The sequence below is a fragment of the Canis lupus genome, chromosome 34 (assembly GCF_011100685.1).
Source record: "Canis lupus familiaris isolate Mischka breed German Shepherd chromosome 34, alternate assembly UU_Cfam_GSD_1.0, whole genome shotgun sequence".
Classification (NCBI taxonomy): domain Eukaryota; kingdom Metazoa; phylum Chordata; class Mammalia; order Carnivora; family Canidae; genus Canis; species Canis lupus.
The window spans coordinates 24,530,007-24,549,786 of record NC_049255.1 but is presented as its reverse complement, the minus strand read 5'-3'; the positions used below and the strand labels follow the sequence as shown (position 1 = coordinate 24,549,786).

Sequence of the window (19,780 nt, the reverse complement as noted above, 5' to 3'; positions counted from 1 at the left end):
GACCCTCCTCGCCTCCCCCGAGGCTTCCTTAGTAACCCCATCCTGGAAGGTCCTAGGGGACTGATGCACAATCCCAATCCATTCCATTTGCTAGTTTGCAAAGGAAAATCCGGTCCGGCGTTTATTTTTAGCAGCGCTTCCCTGTGACCGAATGCTACAGCTCCTCAGCTGGGGTAACTGAGGACCGTATTGGGGAGAAGAGGCGAGGGGGGCGGGGGAGCGGGAGGCGGCGAAGAGGGGCGGGGGGAGGCCCTGCGCATGCGTGCCAGCGCCCATGCAAATCTGCTGTACATCCAGGGAGCGAAGTGGGATGATCTGTCACTACACCTGCAGCACCACGCTCGGAGGACAGCTCCTGCTCGCAGCTTCCAGACTCAGGTAAAAAAAAAAAAAAAAAAAAAAAAAATTGTGAGCGGGCGCCGTGCATGCATTTCAATACCAGATGCGCGTCGCAACCTAGCCCCTGTAGAGGCAATCTGCTGCTGCTGCTGCTGCTGCTAAGTGTCCTTTGGTGGCTGGTTGCAGCTTCAAGGTTTAAGAAATCCCATCTTTCAGGAAGCCTGAGGGGAAGGAAGGAAGTACGGGCGAAATCATCAGATTGGCTTCCCAGATTTGGGGATCTGAAGCGGGCCCACGTCTTCCGGCCAACTTCCATTGAACTTCCAGCACTCGAAAGGGACCGAAATGGAGAGCAAAGGTATGTGGTTGTCCCCATCGGGGGACTTCCCGCTGCATGTGCGTGTGGCCAGGGCAGTCCTCAGCGAGGGGACTGCAGTGCTCGGGGAGCGAGCATCATACTAGGTCGATAGGAGGAGATGCTATGTCCGTTGCAGCACCAGGGGAGTGTGGCAGGAAGGCGACTTCTTTTTAACTCCCACAGCTTGGAAGGCAGTGTTTAATACTCCATCAGTTGCGTAGTGAAGTGTGATGAGTTTTTTTTTTTTTTCTTCTTCTTTTTGGTGGGTGGGTGGGGGGAGAGTCTTTAGATGGTGGGGGAGGAGAGATGTGTTGGTAAAGCAGTTTCTTTTCTGGAGAATGGATGGGCTCAAATACAGATATTTCATTTGCTTTAGGCTTGCTGACAGGCATGTTTGTATCCGATATCCAATAATGCATTGCTATAAAAAAAATGTTTGGATTTCTCCACCCCCACCCCATAAAGATGGTATTTCTGGGCGTGTATGACCACATCCTACTGCATTTTGAATATATATCAGCAGAGAAATTGGGTCTATTTGAAACAGTGTGCGTTAGAACTGACCTCTAAGGAGAACAGTGTATCGGAGTACTGCTAGGCTCCCAAGCATGATGCATTTACTAGTTCTGAACATGTATATGTTAATATTCTCCTCATAAGCAAATCTGCATACTATACACATACGAACTGGTAAATGAGCTGTAGAAATCAACTTGTGATGACATATTTAACACACATAAACAAAATGATTATTACAACTGTTAGGTTGGATATCCTTTGGGTTTAACTCCATCTATGCAGGTTTCTTCCTTCTCCTCCTCCTCCTCCTCCTCCTCCTCCTCCTCCTCCTCCTCCTCCTCCTCCTCCCCCTCTTCCTCCTCCTCCCCCTTCAAACACCCACCAGGTTTCCAGAACCTTGAGTGATGTGGTCAGATATCCAGTAGGAATACTGGATGTATTTAATTCTGGTGAAATCAGAATAAATGATGTCAACTTTTATGAAACTATATTCATTACCCAGAACTCGAGAAGCTATATTTGAAACCAGGTTTTATTTTTAAACCGGGAATGTCAGTCATCGTGGTAATGTGCTCAGGATCAGGGAGTGGTGGTGGGTTACCTATTTCTGAGCTGATCAGTAAAAATGGAGTGTCAGATGATAGCAGGTATGTGGTCAGTAAAGTATTTTAAGTATTTAATTGGAAGACACAAGTATTTGAACCTAGATGAGCATTTACAGTATGAAAAGAACTGAATTAACATGGATTTGGACTGGTTGGCAATTTTCAAAGTAGACAAATTATCCTTACGATTTGCTGATGGGCATTTCTATGATCGACAATGATGTACATACATGAGAGAATCCACGTCCCTATGTACACGAGGCATAAATTAACTCTATTGTGTAATCCGTTTTTGAATGAGAAGCCAGTTTTAACTCATAGAGGTCTGTAATATTCTAGTTGATTAAGTATTTCTGGCATGTAAGTTAACAACAGAGAGTATCATTTTACTCTAAAGCAGTGTTTTTTGTACTTAGATGACACCTGCTATTTGGCTATTAAACTTGGTTATTTGGCAAGGGTTCTTAGTAACACTTTTGCCTCCAATTTATACACTAATTCTTGGTCCATGATATAAAGAGGATGTGTCTCTTAGCGATAATTTTTTGTTTCCCTTCTTTGCCGGCAAAATATGCTACATGTCCCTCAAAGTTCCAGGTGGTTTATATCTCAGATTGGTAACAGTAGCATTGTAGCTATTAAGTACTGCCAGTCTTGGGAATTTGGAGTCAAGAAAGAATCTCAGGACTGTATCTGAGAAGAATCAGGCCAGAAGTTCTATGCCAATCCAGAGCGCAGTGATTCGGGCGTGATTCACAGCACCGACCCAAAGGCACTGAAGAATTTTGTCCCAAGCCAATATTGTGGTCATTTTGCAGCAATAGCACAGCATAATCACCTCAGGTAAAAGACACACTGAAAGTCCTTATGCATTTAGTTCTTAGGCTTCCTTTATAAAACTGAATTACCCAGGTAGTGATCATGTTAAGAATGGCTAATTACTTATATATTGGCCTCACTTTCTAAGTTGATGCAATGGCACAGCTTAAAATGGTAGCTAACTTGAAATTTTTATTATAGTAGAAAAAAAAGTATATTAAGAGGAGCGTATCCGTATCTTATTCTAATCGGAGCATCTTTCATACTTTATGCTGTCATGTGCAAACTTCTTCCCCGAGCAGATTTAAATCTAATTCTAGGAAGACATTCTCAAATGTAAGTACATACAATTTTTTTTTCTACCGGAAACTCCTTTAACATAGATTCAAAGAGTGTTATTGCATGATTCAGTTGAAGGTTCAAGAGTTCTCTATTTTAGAAAAGAATCTGGTGGCCCAGTTAATCTGGAATCTTGTGGCCAGCATTTGACAACCTTCACATTACCTCCAGCATTTGAAAACCTTTCTTAGAACACTTGACAAGAGTCTCTAGCAGAATGTTAGTTATTTACAAATAAGGTTTTTTTTTTTTTTTTTTTTTTTTTTTGCTCCTTTACTTATTGCTTTCTATCACTTCCTATCATCTAGGGTAAGGAGGAGAGGAAAATAAATCAATTGACCTAGCAATCAATCATGATCTAATTTCAGTGATTTCGATGCACCATGATAATTAATATCACCTCTGAGATAGGATTGCTGCGCAGTCTGACTAGCTTTGACAGAATTTGTGCCTAACATTGGTTCACAAACTTTGCTGTACATTAGATTCATCTGGCAGACTTTTTAAACATCCTCATGCCTGGCTAAAACCCATGGCAGTGACATCAGAATGTTGAGGTGTGAGAGAGGCACAGGTATTTTTTTTTTTTTTTAAAGATACCAGGTGCAGCAATATTTGGGAATCATTCACTTAGATTCTTGATAACCAAAATGTGATTTGAAGACTAGTTTTTTTAGAACTGCAAAATCTGGATCTTTACTCCAGGCTTATTGAATCTGAGTTTTAACAACATTCCCAGGTAATGTACCTGCACATTACAGTTTGAGAAGCATTGATTTAGAGTTAGGAAAGAGGTTCTTTGTCCTTCCCTCTCTTCTACTTTTTCTCCTTTTCTACCTGCACCGCATCTTCTCTTTGTCTACCTAGGTTCTCAACCCCAGGCTGGCATATTAGAAACACCTGTGGAACATTCAAAGCATAAAGATGCTTAGGGCACCCCTCTGGACATTCTGATTTAATTGGTTCTGGAGTGGGACCTGGGTGTAGGTGTTTTTACAAAGCTCCCCAGGTGACAGTAATAGAAAGCCCGACTTAACCCCTGGTCTAGGCCCTTGCTACTCAAGTTGTGGTCCATAGACAAATAGCATTAACATTTCTGGGAATTTGTTAGGAATGCAGGACTGCAGGCCTACCGTAGACTTACTGAATCAAATATGCATTTCAGGAAAATCTGCTGGTCATTTGCATGCACACTAAAGTTTAAGAAGCACTGGTTTACGTCTTAGAGAACTAACATCTAAGACTGCCACCTCAGTATAGCGGATGTGATATCCTCTAATCAATACAGAAGCTCCTGGATATGTAATCAGATTAGAGGTCTTTGGTTGCTTTTGGAAAGAACGGAGATGAGATGCAAAAGAAATTGCTTGATTCATCGTTAGATCAGAAAAATGGACTCACTTTTAAATGCCCCCTCTGCTATTTCTCGAGCTATTTATCTTCAACCCCTGATTATCTTTAATACCTATTCTGTAGATTCAATCTGAGCTTCTGACAATGTCCTGGTATTAACCTAGCGTGATGTTAGACTGCTTAAGTCAAGATGCATCTTAGAGTGAATATAGTCTTAGCCTCTTCCCATGGTCATATGTCCCTGTTCTATTCTTTTGAGAGTCGTTTTATGTGCCCCTTGCTTCATAAAATCTTCTCTGACCTCACTTACATCTAATTAGTATTTTGTTGGCATACTGTATATGACCTCAGTACTTTTTTGTCCCCCACATAAAGCATTTCCTATAATCAGCATTGCAATTTTTGTGTTCCTTATTTAAATGAATATTTATTGAGCACCTGGTATGTTCTCAATCTACTTACTTCTGAGACTGTGAAAGAACAGATAAGATGCAATCTCCGATCTTAAAGATCTCCCTCTCATGTCTCCACTAATAGATTAACCTTCCTCTTGGCATTATCTGAACCTCTAACCTTCTGCAGCTACCCAGCTGCCTGCTTCAAATAAAACATTCTTGTTTATCACAGCAGGGGCTCAGGTTACATATGTTGAATTGAATGGCCTTACTTAGTTTACCATGCCATGTTCACACATGCAGGAGATGGTAAGTTGGAAAAGGTGAAAGATGCTTGGCTACCAGAAACATCAGTTTGATTCCAGAACATTTGATTCCAGAACATAGAAGGCAGTAACCTGACCTGCTTTCTCTGTAGAGAACTGTACATGTATTCCCAGTGAAGATTCAACTCGGTTCTGGGTTTCACACCAACCATTAGAGTCGAACCAGGGGCATGAACCAATATATAAGGCATAGATCAGTCATTTCTCTGAAACCAGGGTGGTCCACTCTGCAGGAAAGAAAAGAAAGGTATATGTAGTAACTAGTTTAGCAGAGCTGGGAAGTGATTTTAAGAAAAGCTATTTTGTGGTTAAAAAAAGAATTCCAAAACTCTGAGGCCATTGTGGCAGGATAAGTAAAATATAAGGCAGTAAAAAACATAATAGAATAGGCATTGGGCATTGTTCCTAACCCCACTCTAATATGTAACCTTGGACAAATCATTTTCCCTCTCTGAGTCTCCTGATTCTTAAATATTAAAGGAAGTTCATTTCATGTAATTCAAAATATTTTCTTAGTTGCTGCATTCTTCCAAGCCCATTGTTAAATGCAGGGGATGGGGATAGAAATAGTGCATTGGCTTGCTCTCTGGGAGCTTCCAGTCTAGGAACATATGAACAGGCTCAAGAGCTATTGATTTCCAACACTGTATGTCTTTTCCTCATTCATTTTTCAGAGCTATAGTGGTTACCTAGGAAGCTAGAATATAAAGTCTTTCGATGATTAATGGCCTCCATAGGGGCACTAAACATTCCACAGCAACAGTGCCTACCTTTGGTTCCCCCTTTGGTTTATTGAAACAAAATTGTGTGGGGAAAACATTTGAACTCAAGCTAGGTATCTATTCTAAAAGCAGTTCCGACTGACCAGATACCCTGCTAGTAACCTATTGTCTGATTTAGGTGCTTATCATGAGGCTTGTTAGCATTAGGAATGCATCTGGGGATGGCCTGGAGTATCATCCCCTTATCTCTGTCTTGTTATGCCTTTAAGCTTCTGAAGTACTGACCCTATTAGGTATGGTGTTTTGTACCCACTAAGTGACCAATCATGGTATATTGGATTTTCTGACTTTTCACATATTAACAGCCATAAATAACATTCATTTGAAAGGGCTTTTAATATATATCATCTCCCTTCAAACCTATTAGGCATTTTCACTTCATTTTAGAGATAATAAACCAAAGACTCAGAAAGACTAAGTGACTTAGGCAACTCATCTCATCTTTGTTCTTCGGTTAAGTAAGAATTATTGTACTCACCCCAAACCCCAAATAATACTATTATGATTATGAAATTAAACTCATACCAATAAAGCATGTAGAGTTCTTTAGAATCATAGTCTTTTGGTATTACTAGCTGTGTTTGTCTTTTCACGAGAATGTGAAGTCCTGGAGAGGAGAAACTGGTCCTTTGCCACCTTTGTAGCTTTAGAGACAAGTATACCCCATAGATACTCAATACGTCATCTGCTTTGACTTCTCAAAGGCTTTAATTTACTAAAAGGGATTTATTTTGTGTATATTCTGTATTTATGTAGTAACTTCTCAAACACCTGAATTTGTGTCTGTTTTGCTAGGAATTATTTGTGAGGCAATTATATAATATCTTGTGGGCTTGGGAATGGAGATGCATTAGGTCAAGTATTACACCTTGAATGGGTATAAAACATTGACTACATGAAATCTGATGACTAATAGCATTCTCCATCAGAAGTACACATCAGAATCCCCGGGTGTGCATGGGACACGGGACTAAGATATTTAAGAAGCACCTCACATAATTAGGGTATGCGCTCTCAATTATGAGTCAATAGATAAACCACAAGGGACTAATATCGAACTATAACATGTACCCTAGTCCTTTGTCAGGAACACTACAGGACTCCTACCTCCCGGATCTTGACTATTATTATCTTTAGTGTTAAGAGAGTGACATGTAGACAAGAGACCTAATTCTTATACTACAGGCTTGGGATAGCAAATAGGTCAAAAGATGGTGAATGTCTCAGGCTAAGAAGACACATCGTTTTCCCCCCAACATCTTCATCATCTCCGTATTAGCATCTTTGTATTGACAACATGGTAGATTTTTTTTTTCCCAAGATCTATGCCTATAGTTCTAATTTTAGTTTGCTTTTCTCTCCAGTTACTTTTTGAGACAATCTCTGTCTTCTTGTATTTGGGAATCTGGGGACTCCCACCCTCCGGTGGTATTTTGTTGCTGTGATGAAACCGATGGCACCTTGGAAGAAGTCCCAAAAGACACCTGTTGCTCCTCCACAGACCCTTTCTTTATCTTTTTCTTTTTTCATTTTAGAAAAAGCATATGCTGGCTTTTTAGCTGAAACAAACCCCATCACCAGTGAATCAGAGGATGCAGATAAGTGAAAGTGGGCTTTATTTTTTTAAGCTTTTTTACTCTTTATTTTTTATTTTTTTACTTTTTTTTGTTTTTGGTTTGTTTAAATTCAATTTGCCAACATATAGTATTTAAACTCTGCGAAAAAAGGAAATGAAGCTGCTGTTCTGTGGTTAGGTTTTTTTGTTTCTCTTCTGCTTCCAGACTGCTATTAGCCTGAGAAGCAGTGGCAAAGCGATTACTCTGTAGAAAAACAACAACAACAACAACAACAAAACACCCAGAAGCTTTCAGAGGCCATTCAGAAGATAACTAAACCCAGCAAAAATTCCCTTAACCAGAAGTCAGGAGGATGCAGCAATGCCAATCTGCCAATAATGTGTCCATCTCTCCTTACCCCATTCATTCCTACAGTTATCACCCATGTGAAACAATTGGGTTTTTCTTCAATCCTCAAATACTGATAATGTTCAAATTGGTCGAGCAAATCTTACACATTAATTGGGACATTCCTTTTCAACTTTTTGGAAACCAAAAACCTAGATATGTTTCTGACTTCCAAAAAAAAAAAATGACATAATTATTCTGATTGTTAAAATCTGCTATGTTTAAAATTAGATTATTTAGGGATCCCTGGGTGGCGCAGCGGTTTGGCGCCTGCCTTTGGCCTAGGGCGCGATCCTGGAGACCTGGGATCGAATCCCACGTCGGGCTCCCGGTGCATGGAGCCTGCTTCTCCCTCTGCCTGTGTCTCTGCCTCTCTCTCTCTCTCTGTGACTATCATAAATAAATAAATAAAATATTAAAAAAAAATTAGATTATTTATACAGTTTTCTCCTAAGGCACTTCTTTCATTTCAAAATATTTTTTAACATTTCTAGTACTCTTTAAAATTGAATTTGATTTACTTCTTTTTCTCTTTTGGGATTTAACGGAGAAATATTTGCTATGTGTCAAGAGAAAGGTTGCCATGTAAATCACACTTTGTTTGCAAGTCTACAAATGATTTAAAATGAGATGTCATGGGTCCTTTTTACCTGTGGACTTGGCATCAACATCAGTGTAAAAAGCCAAGTGATAATGCAAATAGAGCAAACCCCTCAATAAAAATGAGGCAAAGGAAGCAGCCAAAGCAATTTTAAAACAAGATGATTGTTTGATTTATTTAATAAGCAGTATCTATTGATTACTGAGTTAGTGTTTGGATTCTCTAAGGCTGAATTTTTCAAATGGTGGTATGCACGCTGGTGGGTACAAGATGGCAAACTGGTGTGATTCACTGAGGCACAGCAAACATCCTGCGTGTTCTCATGAAATAAAACTAAAACCAGAAAATAGACTCTTAACTATGGAGAACAAATGAGGGGTGCAGAAGGGGAGGTGGATGGAGGGATGGTCTAAATGGGTGATGGGGATTAAGGCGTGCACTTGTGATGCACACTGAGTATTGCATGTAAATGATGAATCACTAAATTCTACTCCTGAAACTAACATTGTATGTTAACGAAATGGAATTTAAATACAAATTTGAAATGGAAAAAAAATAAAGTACTTTGATTAAAACAACAACAGCAACACTAATATTGGACTACATGCTTGCAAATCTGGATTCAGGTTCAAGTCCCTGTATTCAGGGGAGGAACCTGGGGAACAGTCTCTTCCTTCTTCTCTCCGGAGCTCAGTGTCTTAAGCCGTTTTTTAAAAACAAAAAACAAAAAACAAAAACCCAACTCTATTTGCCTACTGATTTCTACTTTCTTATTACAAAGAAACTGCTTTTTCAGCTAGTACGTATTCTTCCCTTACTTCATCCTTTGTAGACTTGACGTCTATGGAAAACAAAATATGGTGGTCATAACTACCACATTAATTTTTAAAGACCCACTGTTGGTTTGAGCTAGCTTTTTAATCCTGTGAGTTGTGTGACTGACATTGCCAGACCTATAAGCGAGTTGAGCAAGTAACTTGGTTCCAAGTGAGAAAGAACTAAGATGAGGAGGAGACTTGCTCCTTGGCTGGCAATTGTAGGTTGCATGATTGTGATCACATATAGGTCAGGTATGTCTGATCTGAGCAGGGAGCTTCCGGGGCCTTGTGGCAAAGACCCTGGCTGGGGAGTCTGAAGATTCGGATTTGAGTCCTGATTCCCACCCCAACTCATAATGAAACTGAGCTGGTTACTTCCTTTCTCTGTTCTTGTTTCTACATCTGTGAAACAAGGGTGGATTAGAAGCAAGATTCATTTCATCTCTGGGATTGTCAGAACCAGCATTTTGAGAGGTATTTATGTAGGGACGACAGTGGATAAATTCTGTTGAAGGATTTATGGTTGATGCCTTGGTCTGTCCTATTTCTTTGGCTGAGTGACATTTTTGCTCAGCAGATTGTACGTTATGGTTTTATAACTTTTTTTTTTTACCTTACATGTCTCTTCTTTACAAGTAAGATTAATTTATTTACATATCAGTCATATGTGAAGTTGATTTGGTAGATATGGTTTTCTCCTTTCTCCCAACCTAACTGGCAACTCACCCCTAAAAAAAGGAAAGACAAACAGAATAATGCAAGAAATCCAAATGCTGAGTGTTTTAGTGACATAATAGATCTGATTTTCTTTTAGCTCTCAATCAGCAGTGATATATTATTCAAAAATAATTGCACTCAGTCCTTCAGCCTTCAAACAATTTAAAAACCGATAACCATCTCTTCTGATATTTGATTGGCTACTGATCATTTTAGATAGAAGATACATTTCCTTTCAGATGAAAGCTATCCAAAGTCTAAGAGTTTCATGGTTAGTAAGCCGAATTTCTGATTGCACAAAGAATGAACTACAGTAATGGGGTGGAATATTTGACAGGCATTAACATGTTTATGAACATGAGCTATAATTAGAAATACAGAGATGTGGTTATATGTACTGATTACATTAAAGTTTCTACATTAAAGTTTTGTCCGTGGACAAAGAATAGATAGTAATATGCCAAAAACAGCAATATTTGGGTAATGATAATTGGATTTTGAATGGATTTATTCCCTCATTTTCAAATGTTTCACCAATATTTAGGTGTTTCTTTTTTTTTTAAATAAGGCATAGGTACACTAGGTATTGGGCTTAGTGATAAACTTTTAAACAGGTCTACTGAAACTGAACTCAAGCAGATCTCTCTTTGTTTCATAGTTTTATGCTTTATTCATGTGAAACATTGAAAGGACGTTTGAAGAGATGTGCCTGGGTAGCTCAGTCAGTTAAGGATCCAACTCTTGGTTTCAGCTAGGGTCATGATCTCAGGGTCCTGAGATTGAGCACCAGGTTGGTCGCCACGCTGTGGAGCCTGCTTGGGATTCTCTCTCTGCGTCTTCCTCACCTGTGCGCACGCATGCACACACTCTTTCTTTCTTTCTCTCTCTCCCCCCCCGCCAAAAAAAAGAAAAAGAACAAGTGAAGAGATTACTGTCTTTGAAATAATGCTTATGTAGCTTTTGCTTTGTACCAAGCACTGTGTTTTACATATATTGACTCATTTAATCCTAATAACAATCCAGTGAATCAGACACTATTGTTATTCCTATTTTAGGGAGTGAAAAACCAGCCATAGAGACTTTAATTAACTTGTCCAGATCACCTAGCTAGGAAGTGGCAGACTGACTTCTTAGTCTGTGAGTTTGACTCTTACATCTAAGGCTTATTTTGCTCTAGTCTGGTAAATCAGTTAACCTCCTTTTGTTACTGAAAAACAAGCCCAACTGTGCCCACACATGCTACATGTGTACATTTCATTAACCTTTAGGATGCCTGACCTCTGTAAGACTCAGTCTCACCCAAGCCCCATGCCAATGAGAGCCAATTTGTGGAATCACTAGAAGTTCTTGCCTGCTGTCAAGTGGGTATGAGATGAGAAAGAGCTCTGCTCTTTTGACTTCCAAACCCAAGGGCTTAAGGAAGCATGGGGTTACAACTTCCCTCCCTTTTTTTTTGTTCCCCACCTCACCTCAAATAGTTGTCCTGCTTATCTGGGAAGCTTAGTGCAATGGTAGAAAGATTATAAGTCATATAGTTAGCAACTTGTTAATCCTTCTGACTTGGTCAAAATCTATCTCTGTGTCTTTGCCTCTTCATTTGAACCATGGCTCTTTTAAATGAATGGGACAAAGAAAGAAAATATATATAAAGAATCAAGCATAAAATCAGTACTCAATCATAACAGCTGTTGCTGTTGTGGTTATTATTTGAACTTTAGGCTTACTACTTCCTCGGTTCCCGGATGGGGCTGAATTCTTGTCTCAAACTCCCCATAATTATGTTAGCCTTGTTCAGGGAACTGGATGCAGCTCTGGTGTCCTTCACACCCCATGAACATTCCTGATACATGACAGGATTCCTACTTGATGCTGCAAGCTGCCACATTTCTTACTCACAGTGCCATATTCTTTCCTTTCCGGATCATTCTCCTCCTCCTTTGTCTTGAGCTGTGATGGGTCTAGAATTGGTTCCACTCCTCCCCACTCTTCTTTAGATTGCTGACTTTGCTGCCCTCAGTAGTTTTATCCTTTTGCCTAATTCCGGCTCACTCATTTTTTTTCAATTGGAGCCACCAGAATGGTAGTGTATGGTTCAAAATGGTGTTTTTTTAGACATACTGTTTATATCACACTATAAAAATTAAAGAGTAGTGACAGTGACTGGTTAACCCACTGTTTTTTGTTTTTTTTTTTAATCAGAATTTTACAAATTTGTTTCCATTGTCTGGCTTAAAATGAAGTCCAGTTTCTTCAGGCTGCATAGACAACAATCTAGTCTAAGGTTCTCTTGTACCTTGTTATTGAATATAGAAATAAATGTGGATTTTGCTAATTATTGAGGAATGTCAGAATAAGGGATTATGGGTAACATTCTTATGAGGAAAACCTATAGCTTAAAAGAGTAAGCAAGATTAGTCTTAGAAAATCACCCCAGTACAACCGTGCTGGTTAGTTAGTTCATACAAAGTTGTTGTTAATAATGTAAATAAATAATACATGTATACAAATAACAGGCATTTGGATGTATTCATTTATCCATCTGTCTGTGCCATGTACATTGCTTGCCATTGGGATTAAAAATGAAAAAAAGACACTTTCTGACCTCATGGAGACCTCATAGAGAAAGTTTTGATGGTAGTCACAAATGGGAAGAGTTGACAGCGGGCAGTGCATGTGAACATTTAGATTAAATTTTAAATTTACTTTCAATGTCATATCTTCTGTGTGGATTGTTCTAGCTATGTGTTAATAGGCTAGGAACCAATGACTATGACAGGGTTTATTCCTTTTGCTCTGACACCAGATATAGAAATATAATCTCTCCCAACAGAGAAGGGACTTGGCATTGGAGCTGGCTCTTGCAAAGAGATGGAACTGAAACATTGGAAAAGTATTCCAGACTGATGGATTAGTATAAGCAGAGGTATAGATTCCTTGGTAGACATGTTGCAAAGAGGAAAACATGAAGTGGTTGGCTAATCCATTCATCTAGCAAATATTTGTTATGCTGGATACTGTTCCAGGTGCTGAATATAGTAGTGACAAGACAAAGTCCCGCTTTCATGAAGCAGGTAGGTTTGGGGATAGGAAACGGTGAATGATGAATCATGAAAGATTGGGGGGAAAATTGTGGAGGCCTGTTACAAATTACATAATGTAGGTGATGATGATAACTTACATTTCAGAGACATTAATTAATATAATTATCTTTAAAAATTAGATTCCCAGGGCTTTTAGTGTATAATTCTACTTGCAAAACTTCAATTAATTATTCCCTAGCTTTTCAAGAAAACATTCACTTTGCAAAGCAAGGCATACCTATAAGCCTAATGCCATGGCCAGAGGAACCACTGTCATCTAGTATTTCACTCTTACTTTTGCCAATCTCTGATGCTGAAACACTTCCCTTGCTTAATGGAACAGAGAGTTTCACTTCTGTTCACTTTTGGTTCACAATCCCCTGAAATTTTTTATTGAAAATTACAGATTGACATTTAGGAGAAAGGTACAGAGAATCTTTTTGAAATCTGTCAGGTTCAAAAATTGCTCCCTGAAGGTCTATAAATTATTATCGAGTCTCAGAATTGTAATGACAGGACAAAAACTATGCAAGTACTAATATATATGTATTTTGCAACTATGTTATATGAAACTGTTCAAGCTGTCCTACCCTTAAGCATATGAAGAGCGGTGTGGAAAATATTTTTTAAAATATCTTATTTAGCTACTTGAGAGAGAGAGTGCACAGAGGGAGAGGGAGAAACAGACTCCTTGCTGAGTGGAGAGCCCGATGTGGGGCTTGATCCCAGGACTCTGAGATTATGACCTGAGCCAGGCAGACACTTAACCGACTGAGTCACCCAGGTGCCCAGTGAGAAATATGTTTGACTTCAACCTTACCATCATTCTTTCTTTTTTTTTTTACATTTTAAAAATTTAAATTCAATTTGCCAACATATAGTGTAACACCCAATGCTCATCTCATCAAGTGCCCTCCTCAGTGCCCATCAGCCAGTTACCCCAACCCCCCACCCACCTCCCCTTCCGCAACCCTTTGTTTGTTTCCCAGAGTTAGGAGTCTCTCAAAATTTGTCTCCCTCTCTAATTTTTCCCACTCAGTTACCCTCCTTTCCCTTATAGTCCTTTTCACTATTCCTTATATTTCATGCATGAGTGAAACCATCTGATGACTGTCCTTCTCCAATTGACTTATTTCACTCAGTATAATACCCTCCAGTTCCATCCATGTTGAAGCAAATGGTGGGTATTCGTCTTTTCTGATGGCTGCGTAATATTCCATTGTATACATAGACTACAGCTTCTTTATCCATGCATCTGTTGAAGGAAATCGTGGCTCCTTCCACAGTTTCAATCGTGTATTTTTATTTTCTGGCTATCTTTTTTTTTTTAAGATTTTATTTATTCATTCATGAGAGACACAGAGAGTAGAGAGAGAGAGACAGAGACACAGGCAGAGGGAGAAGCAGGCCCCAAGCAGGGAGCCTAACGTGGGACTCCATCCTGGGTCTCCAGGATCATGCCCTGGACCAAAGGCTGCGCTAAACTGCTAAGCCACCCGGGCTGCCCATCTGACTATTTTTCTTTAGAGAATACAGGGAAATTAAAAAGACCAATTTCGGAACCCAATTCTAGTTTTGATTTTTGTTGTATACTTTCTAGCTGAAGATATTGGGAAGGGTCTCTAATCTCCTTACTGTAGATTTTATCATCTATATAATGGAGATAGTAATAGTATCTATTGAAGGAGTCATTTTGAGGATTAAATGAGATAATATATTAAAGTATTTGCTACACTGCCTGGCATATAGTAAACACTCAGCCAGATGTAGCTATCATTAAATATCTCAAGACTGCCTCATTATAGCCTCTGGTACAAAATCAGAGCCATGGCTTTTGCTGAATCTGATGGATTCAGGTTTGCTTAATTATTTAAATGAATTGCAAACATAATATTCCAGTCTGAACCTCTAGTTTTAACTCAACATAGAGCTGTAACCCCTCAAAATATATTGCTTTAGGATCAAAGCCTTAAAACTTCCAGGAAGACACTTCCTGTCAAACTGGACAGCGATAATCAATGGTTGAAATCTAGAATACCACCTTGTATAGAGAAGTCTCATCCTGGCTGGTGAAAGATTAATGAACAAGATTTTGAAAATGAAGTTAACCAGATGATTTTCATCTAATAGCCATAAGAAGCAGTTAGACAGAAGGCAAGGACAGCCTTGTTTTTTCTCTAAGCAACCTCTTTTTATTTATTTATTTATTTATTTATTTATTTATTTATTTATTTATTTATTTATTTATTTATGATAGGCACACAGTGAGAGAGAGAGAGGCAGAGACATAGGCAGAGGGAGAAGCAGGCTCCATGCACCGGGAGCCTGACGTGGGATTCGATCCTGGGTCTCCAGGATCGCGCCCTGGGCCAAAGGCAGGCGCTAAACCGCTGCGCCACCCAGGGATCCCTGAGCAACCTCTTTTGATCTTGACTGGCCATTGAATCATGTCTTGGTAGGATGTGAAGCCTCGGGAGCACACTGCAGCTTCCTATGCTACTCATTCCTTCAAAAACATTTCTAGATCAAGAGTTATAAAGACAATCCCTCAGAATAAAATTTGAGGTGATTCCTTCCCTTTTTTGTTATTTTTGTCATAATTATAGAGAGCATATTATCCAAGATAGTTCCTCGTCTCCTTCCTCTCCAGAAACAATCTCTTTCAAGTCTTTTTGATATTTATCTTCATACTTTAAATACTATTCTATTCTTGCTGCTTCTGAATTTCTCAGTTCTGTTGTTGATGTCCCACCTTGGCAACGAACTTTCTATCTCTTCTCATAAGCACATTCTCACCACCACCAGCATCCTTTATCCTGCCATCTTCCCAGGGCTGTTATATCATTCCTTTGGTTAGATCAGTATTTAGTAGTTACATTATTATGACCTTGTAAATACCTTTATGACTAAGCCAAGTTAACTTATGATTACTTTTCTTTTCCTCTTCAGATTGTGTGTGTGTGTGTGTGTGTGTTTTGTGATTGATAGCTGCCTTGGGTTTTTTGGTTTGCTCAGCTCTCTACATAGTTTTCACTATTTAACTACAAGTCTCTGCCAGTGTTCCAAATCTCATCTCAAAACGTTCAGTCATACAGATAGTCTATCAAGGTCATCCTCTTGAAATAATCTCTCTCTGAACTTTCCAACTTGGTTCTACATGTGCTCTTTTCCTTTGATTCCCTGTGTATGAATTTGATTCTGGAACCTTCCTTTCCATCACCTTGGAAAATTTCTTCAGATCTCTTTGCCTAGCTCTTTTGTTCTTCTGTATCCTCTGTATTCTTTACTCTCTTATTTTGATGGAATAAATTTTCAGGAGCTTCCTGAAAAAGAGGATACATAGCAGTTAAACTTCCTGGGCCTTTACAATATCTGAAAATACTTTCATTCTTTCCTCTTATTTGAATAATAATTTGGCTAGGTGTAGAACTGTAGGTTGAAAATAATTTTCCTTCAGAATTTTTTTTTCCTTCAGAATTTAAATGGCACCAGTATAATGTCTTTTCCCTCATTCAGTTTTGTTGTTCTGCTCCGATGCTATCTTGATTATATTTTGAACATGGTTGATTTTTTCTCTTTGAAGACTTGTAGGATCTATTGTTTTTGCTGAAGTTCTCAAAATGCATAAAGATTTGCTTTGTTGTGGTTTAATATTTATCCACTATGCTGGGAACTTAATAGGCTTCTACCCTATGGAAGCTCATATTCTTTACATCTAGAAAGTTTTCCTGAATTTATTTCCTTACTGATTTCCTATTCTGTTTCTCTTCCTCCTCTTTCTGCTCCTTCTCCTCCTTCTTTTTTATTATTGTTTGGTTCCAGTTTTCTGGAATTCTTGTTACTTAGATATTGATATCCTGAATTTACTTTTGTTTTTATTTGTCATATGTTTTATCTTTTATTTTTCATCTCTTCTGCATTTTCCCTATTTTCTTTCTAGGTGATAGACTCAACTTTATCTTTTAATCTTTCTATTAAGTTTTGTTTTAAATTTCTGATATCAGACTTTTAGTTCCAAGATCCTTACTTATTGGTTTTATTTGAATTCTGATTTTATATTATGCTGTCTCATTTCACTGAGGCAATATTTTCTAATACCTTGTTGAAGATAGTAATGATGTATTTTTTAGAAGTTTTCATCTCCTTCTGTAGCCTTTGTTTCCAGTTAGTTTAAAAAAAAACTGATTGAAACTGCTTGCTTTAATTTTTCTCTTTTGTGTTAGAGATTTTTTACAATTTTTTTTATAGTTGGTTGCCCCTTTATATTTAAGAGTCAGCCAAAAAAGTGACTAGAAGCTCTGTGCACATGGATGCGCTTATTGAAATAATCTCAGTTGTAGGGTAATCACAGTGGGCTTTTTACTGTGGAATTCCTGATATCAGTATCTTTAGGTCTTGCCTCTTAATATCTACAAATTCCTCAAGGAAGATTTTTTCTCCTGCTTGGAGAGTAAAGACATGGCTACCAGGATTATGTGGGTCTCAGTAATCAGTGCATACACATTCACTTAATCTCCAAGTTTTTAATGTGGTTCTTATTCTATCCATTGCATGGGGGAACTTCTGTCTTATTTTCTACAAAGAATAAATCTCCAGGGCAGCCCCAGTGGCTCAGCGGTTTAGTGCCGCCTTCAGCCCAGGGCCTGATCCTGGAGACCCGGGATCGAGTCCCATGTCGGGCTCCCTGCATGGAGCCTGCTTCTCCCTCTGCCTGTGTCCCTGCCTCTCTCTATGTCTCTCGTGCATAAATAAATAAAATCTTAAAAAAAAAAAGAATAAATCTCCAGTCTTCTACTGTGATTGGGGAGGTCAAATGTCTGGATGCTCAATGTTTAGCAGAGGGTGTGAGGTTATACTTCCTTCTTAAAAACAAACTTTCCACCAATTCTGCATACTTTATCCCATCCCCCTTCACCGTACTTCTTGACAAACCTGGTCCTACCACCATCTACAATTTTGAAGATTCTGCAGTCTGAGTTAGGTTGCTTACTGTCTTTCCCCACTGCTGACTTAGAATTCAGCTTTCTCAGGCCTGCTAAATCCTAATTTTCATTAGCTGGTTTCCTATTTCTAAAATTTGGTGGTCGTTATCTTGTTTCACCTTTGCTCCATCTTTGTAGATTTCTCTCTCTCTCTCTCTTTCTCTCTCTCTCTCTCACACACACACACACCTTTATTGTACTTTTGATGATGTTTCAGGTAGGAATGCAAATAAATGCTTGTGTTCACTTTCCCCATGTTTAGCTAGAAGTCTCTTTTAAAAGAATCTGTTGCAGAATGATGATCTCAGCTCAGAGGTCCTAGAGATAGCATTTTAGCAGTGTCCTGGCTGGCTTCTCCTTTTTATCCAAGATACTTAGATTGTCAGACATCAGGGTCATGAAAGTAGTCTTGTGAGTGAACAACACATAAATACCTTAAAAGAGTTACAAGGTTAAGAGAGCTACCAAGATCATGCCTAGAAAAAAATTTTTAAGTGACATACTAATTCATTTATTCTTCCACTACCTAGGCATCTATTAGATGCTTGCCCTGTCAAGCATTGCTGGGCATTAGCAAAACTTGAATAAGAGACAGTTTGTGACCTTGTGAACCTTCCACACTAGAATAGGAGACAGTCACCACTGCTCAAGATGCAATATGGTAAATGCCATAATGGAGTTATTAACAAGTGCTAGAGGCTCTAAGGGGTGAGGATGAGTAAGTCTGCCTTCAAATTCATGATTGGAAATGTGTCTCAGCTCTCATAGTTCAGGGAATAATTTCCCAGAAAAATCCTGTCACTAACTTATAACTGGCAAAGTTACTAACTTTCCAGAACTGTAAAAGACTCTTTAGGGTCAGAAAGGACTTTGAAATTCATTTTTAGCTTCTTCATTTTACATGTAAAAACTGAGGCTCAGAGAAAAGGTGGCTCAGTCAATCAGGACTGAGACTCTGGTTTCTTGATTCCCATACTAATTGTCTATTCAGTACTTTGTATTGATTCCCCACCCTAAAGCCTAGTTATCAATAAATTTTTATTTTTTATTTTATTTTTTAAAGATTTTATGTATGTGAAACACAGAGAGAGAACACAAGGAGGGGGAATGGGAGAGGGAGAAGCAGACTCTTCACTGAGCAGGGAGCCCCACGTGGGCCTCGATCCCAGGACCCTGGGATCATGACCTGAGCCTGAGGTGGACGCCTAACCAACTTAGTCACCCAGACCCCCCTTAATAAAATTTTTAATTGGTGGTTCTGAATCTCAGAGATCTGGAAGTACCAGTTTTGAAAACCTCTGAGGATTTTTTAAACACACTCTTGCAAGTAAAGGAGCTCTGCTTTGTACATAGGTGCAGGACTCCAAACTCTTTCATATAATATTAGAAAGACTGGGGCACCTGGGTGGCTCATTCAGTTAAGCATCTAACTTTGGCTCAGGTGATGATCCCACCCAGAGTCGACCCCCTGTCAGCCCTGCACTTTCCCATCTAGTGCTCCAAGCCCCGTGGGGAGTCTGCATGTTCCTCTCCTTTTGCCCCTCTCCCTACTCAAGCACAATGTTCTCTCTCTCTCAAATAAGTAAATAAAAATCTTTGAAAAAAAAAAGTAACATTAGAAAGACAGAAGGCTTGGAGTTGTCACTATTTCTTTTGAAAGCAAAGCAGGGCCATGGTTCTTAAACTGGAAGAACAGGGCTCTATTTATTTGCACCGGCTAATATTGATTGAATTTAAAATCACCCAGCAAATTCAGGGGATGACTTCCCAAATGAAGCTCTGG

General features: G+C 39.0%; 1 protein-coding gene across 1 annotated transcript in view; it reads left to right on the top strand.

The window, feature by feature from the left end:
- The first annotated feature begins 242 nt into the window (after nucleotides 1-242).
- FGF12 (fibroblast growth factor 12) overlaps nucleotides 243-19,780 on the top strand; it is a 543,009-nt gene continuing 523,471 nt past the window's right edge. Inside the window, exons 1-2 of the mRNA XM_038583706.1 lie at nucleotides 243-378; nucleotides 556-697. Of these exons, the coding sequence (XP_038439634.1) occupies nucleotides 685-697 (13 nt within the window). The 5' untranslated portion in view covers nucleotides 243-378; nucleotides 556-684. The remainder of the gene's footprint in view (nucleotides 379-555; nucleotides 698-19,780) is intronic.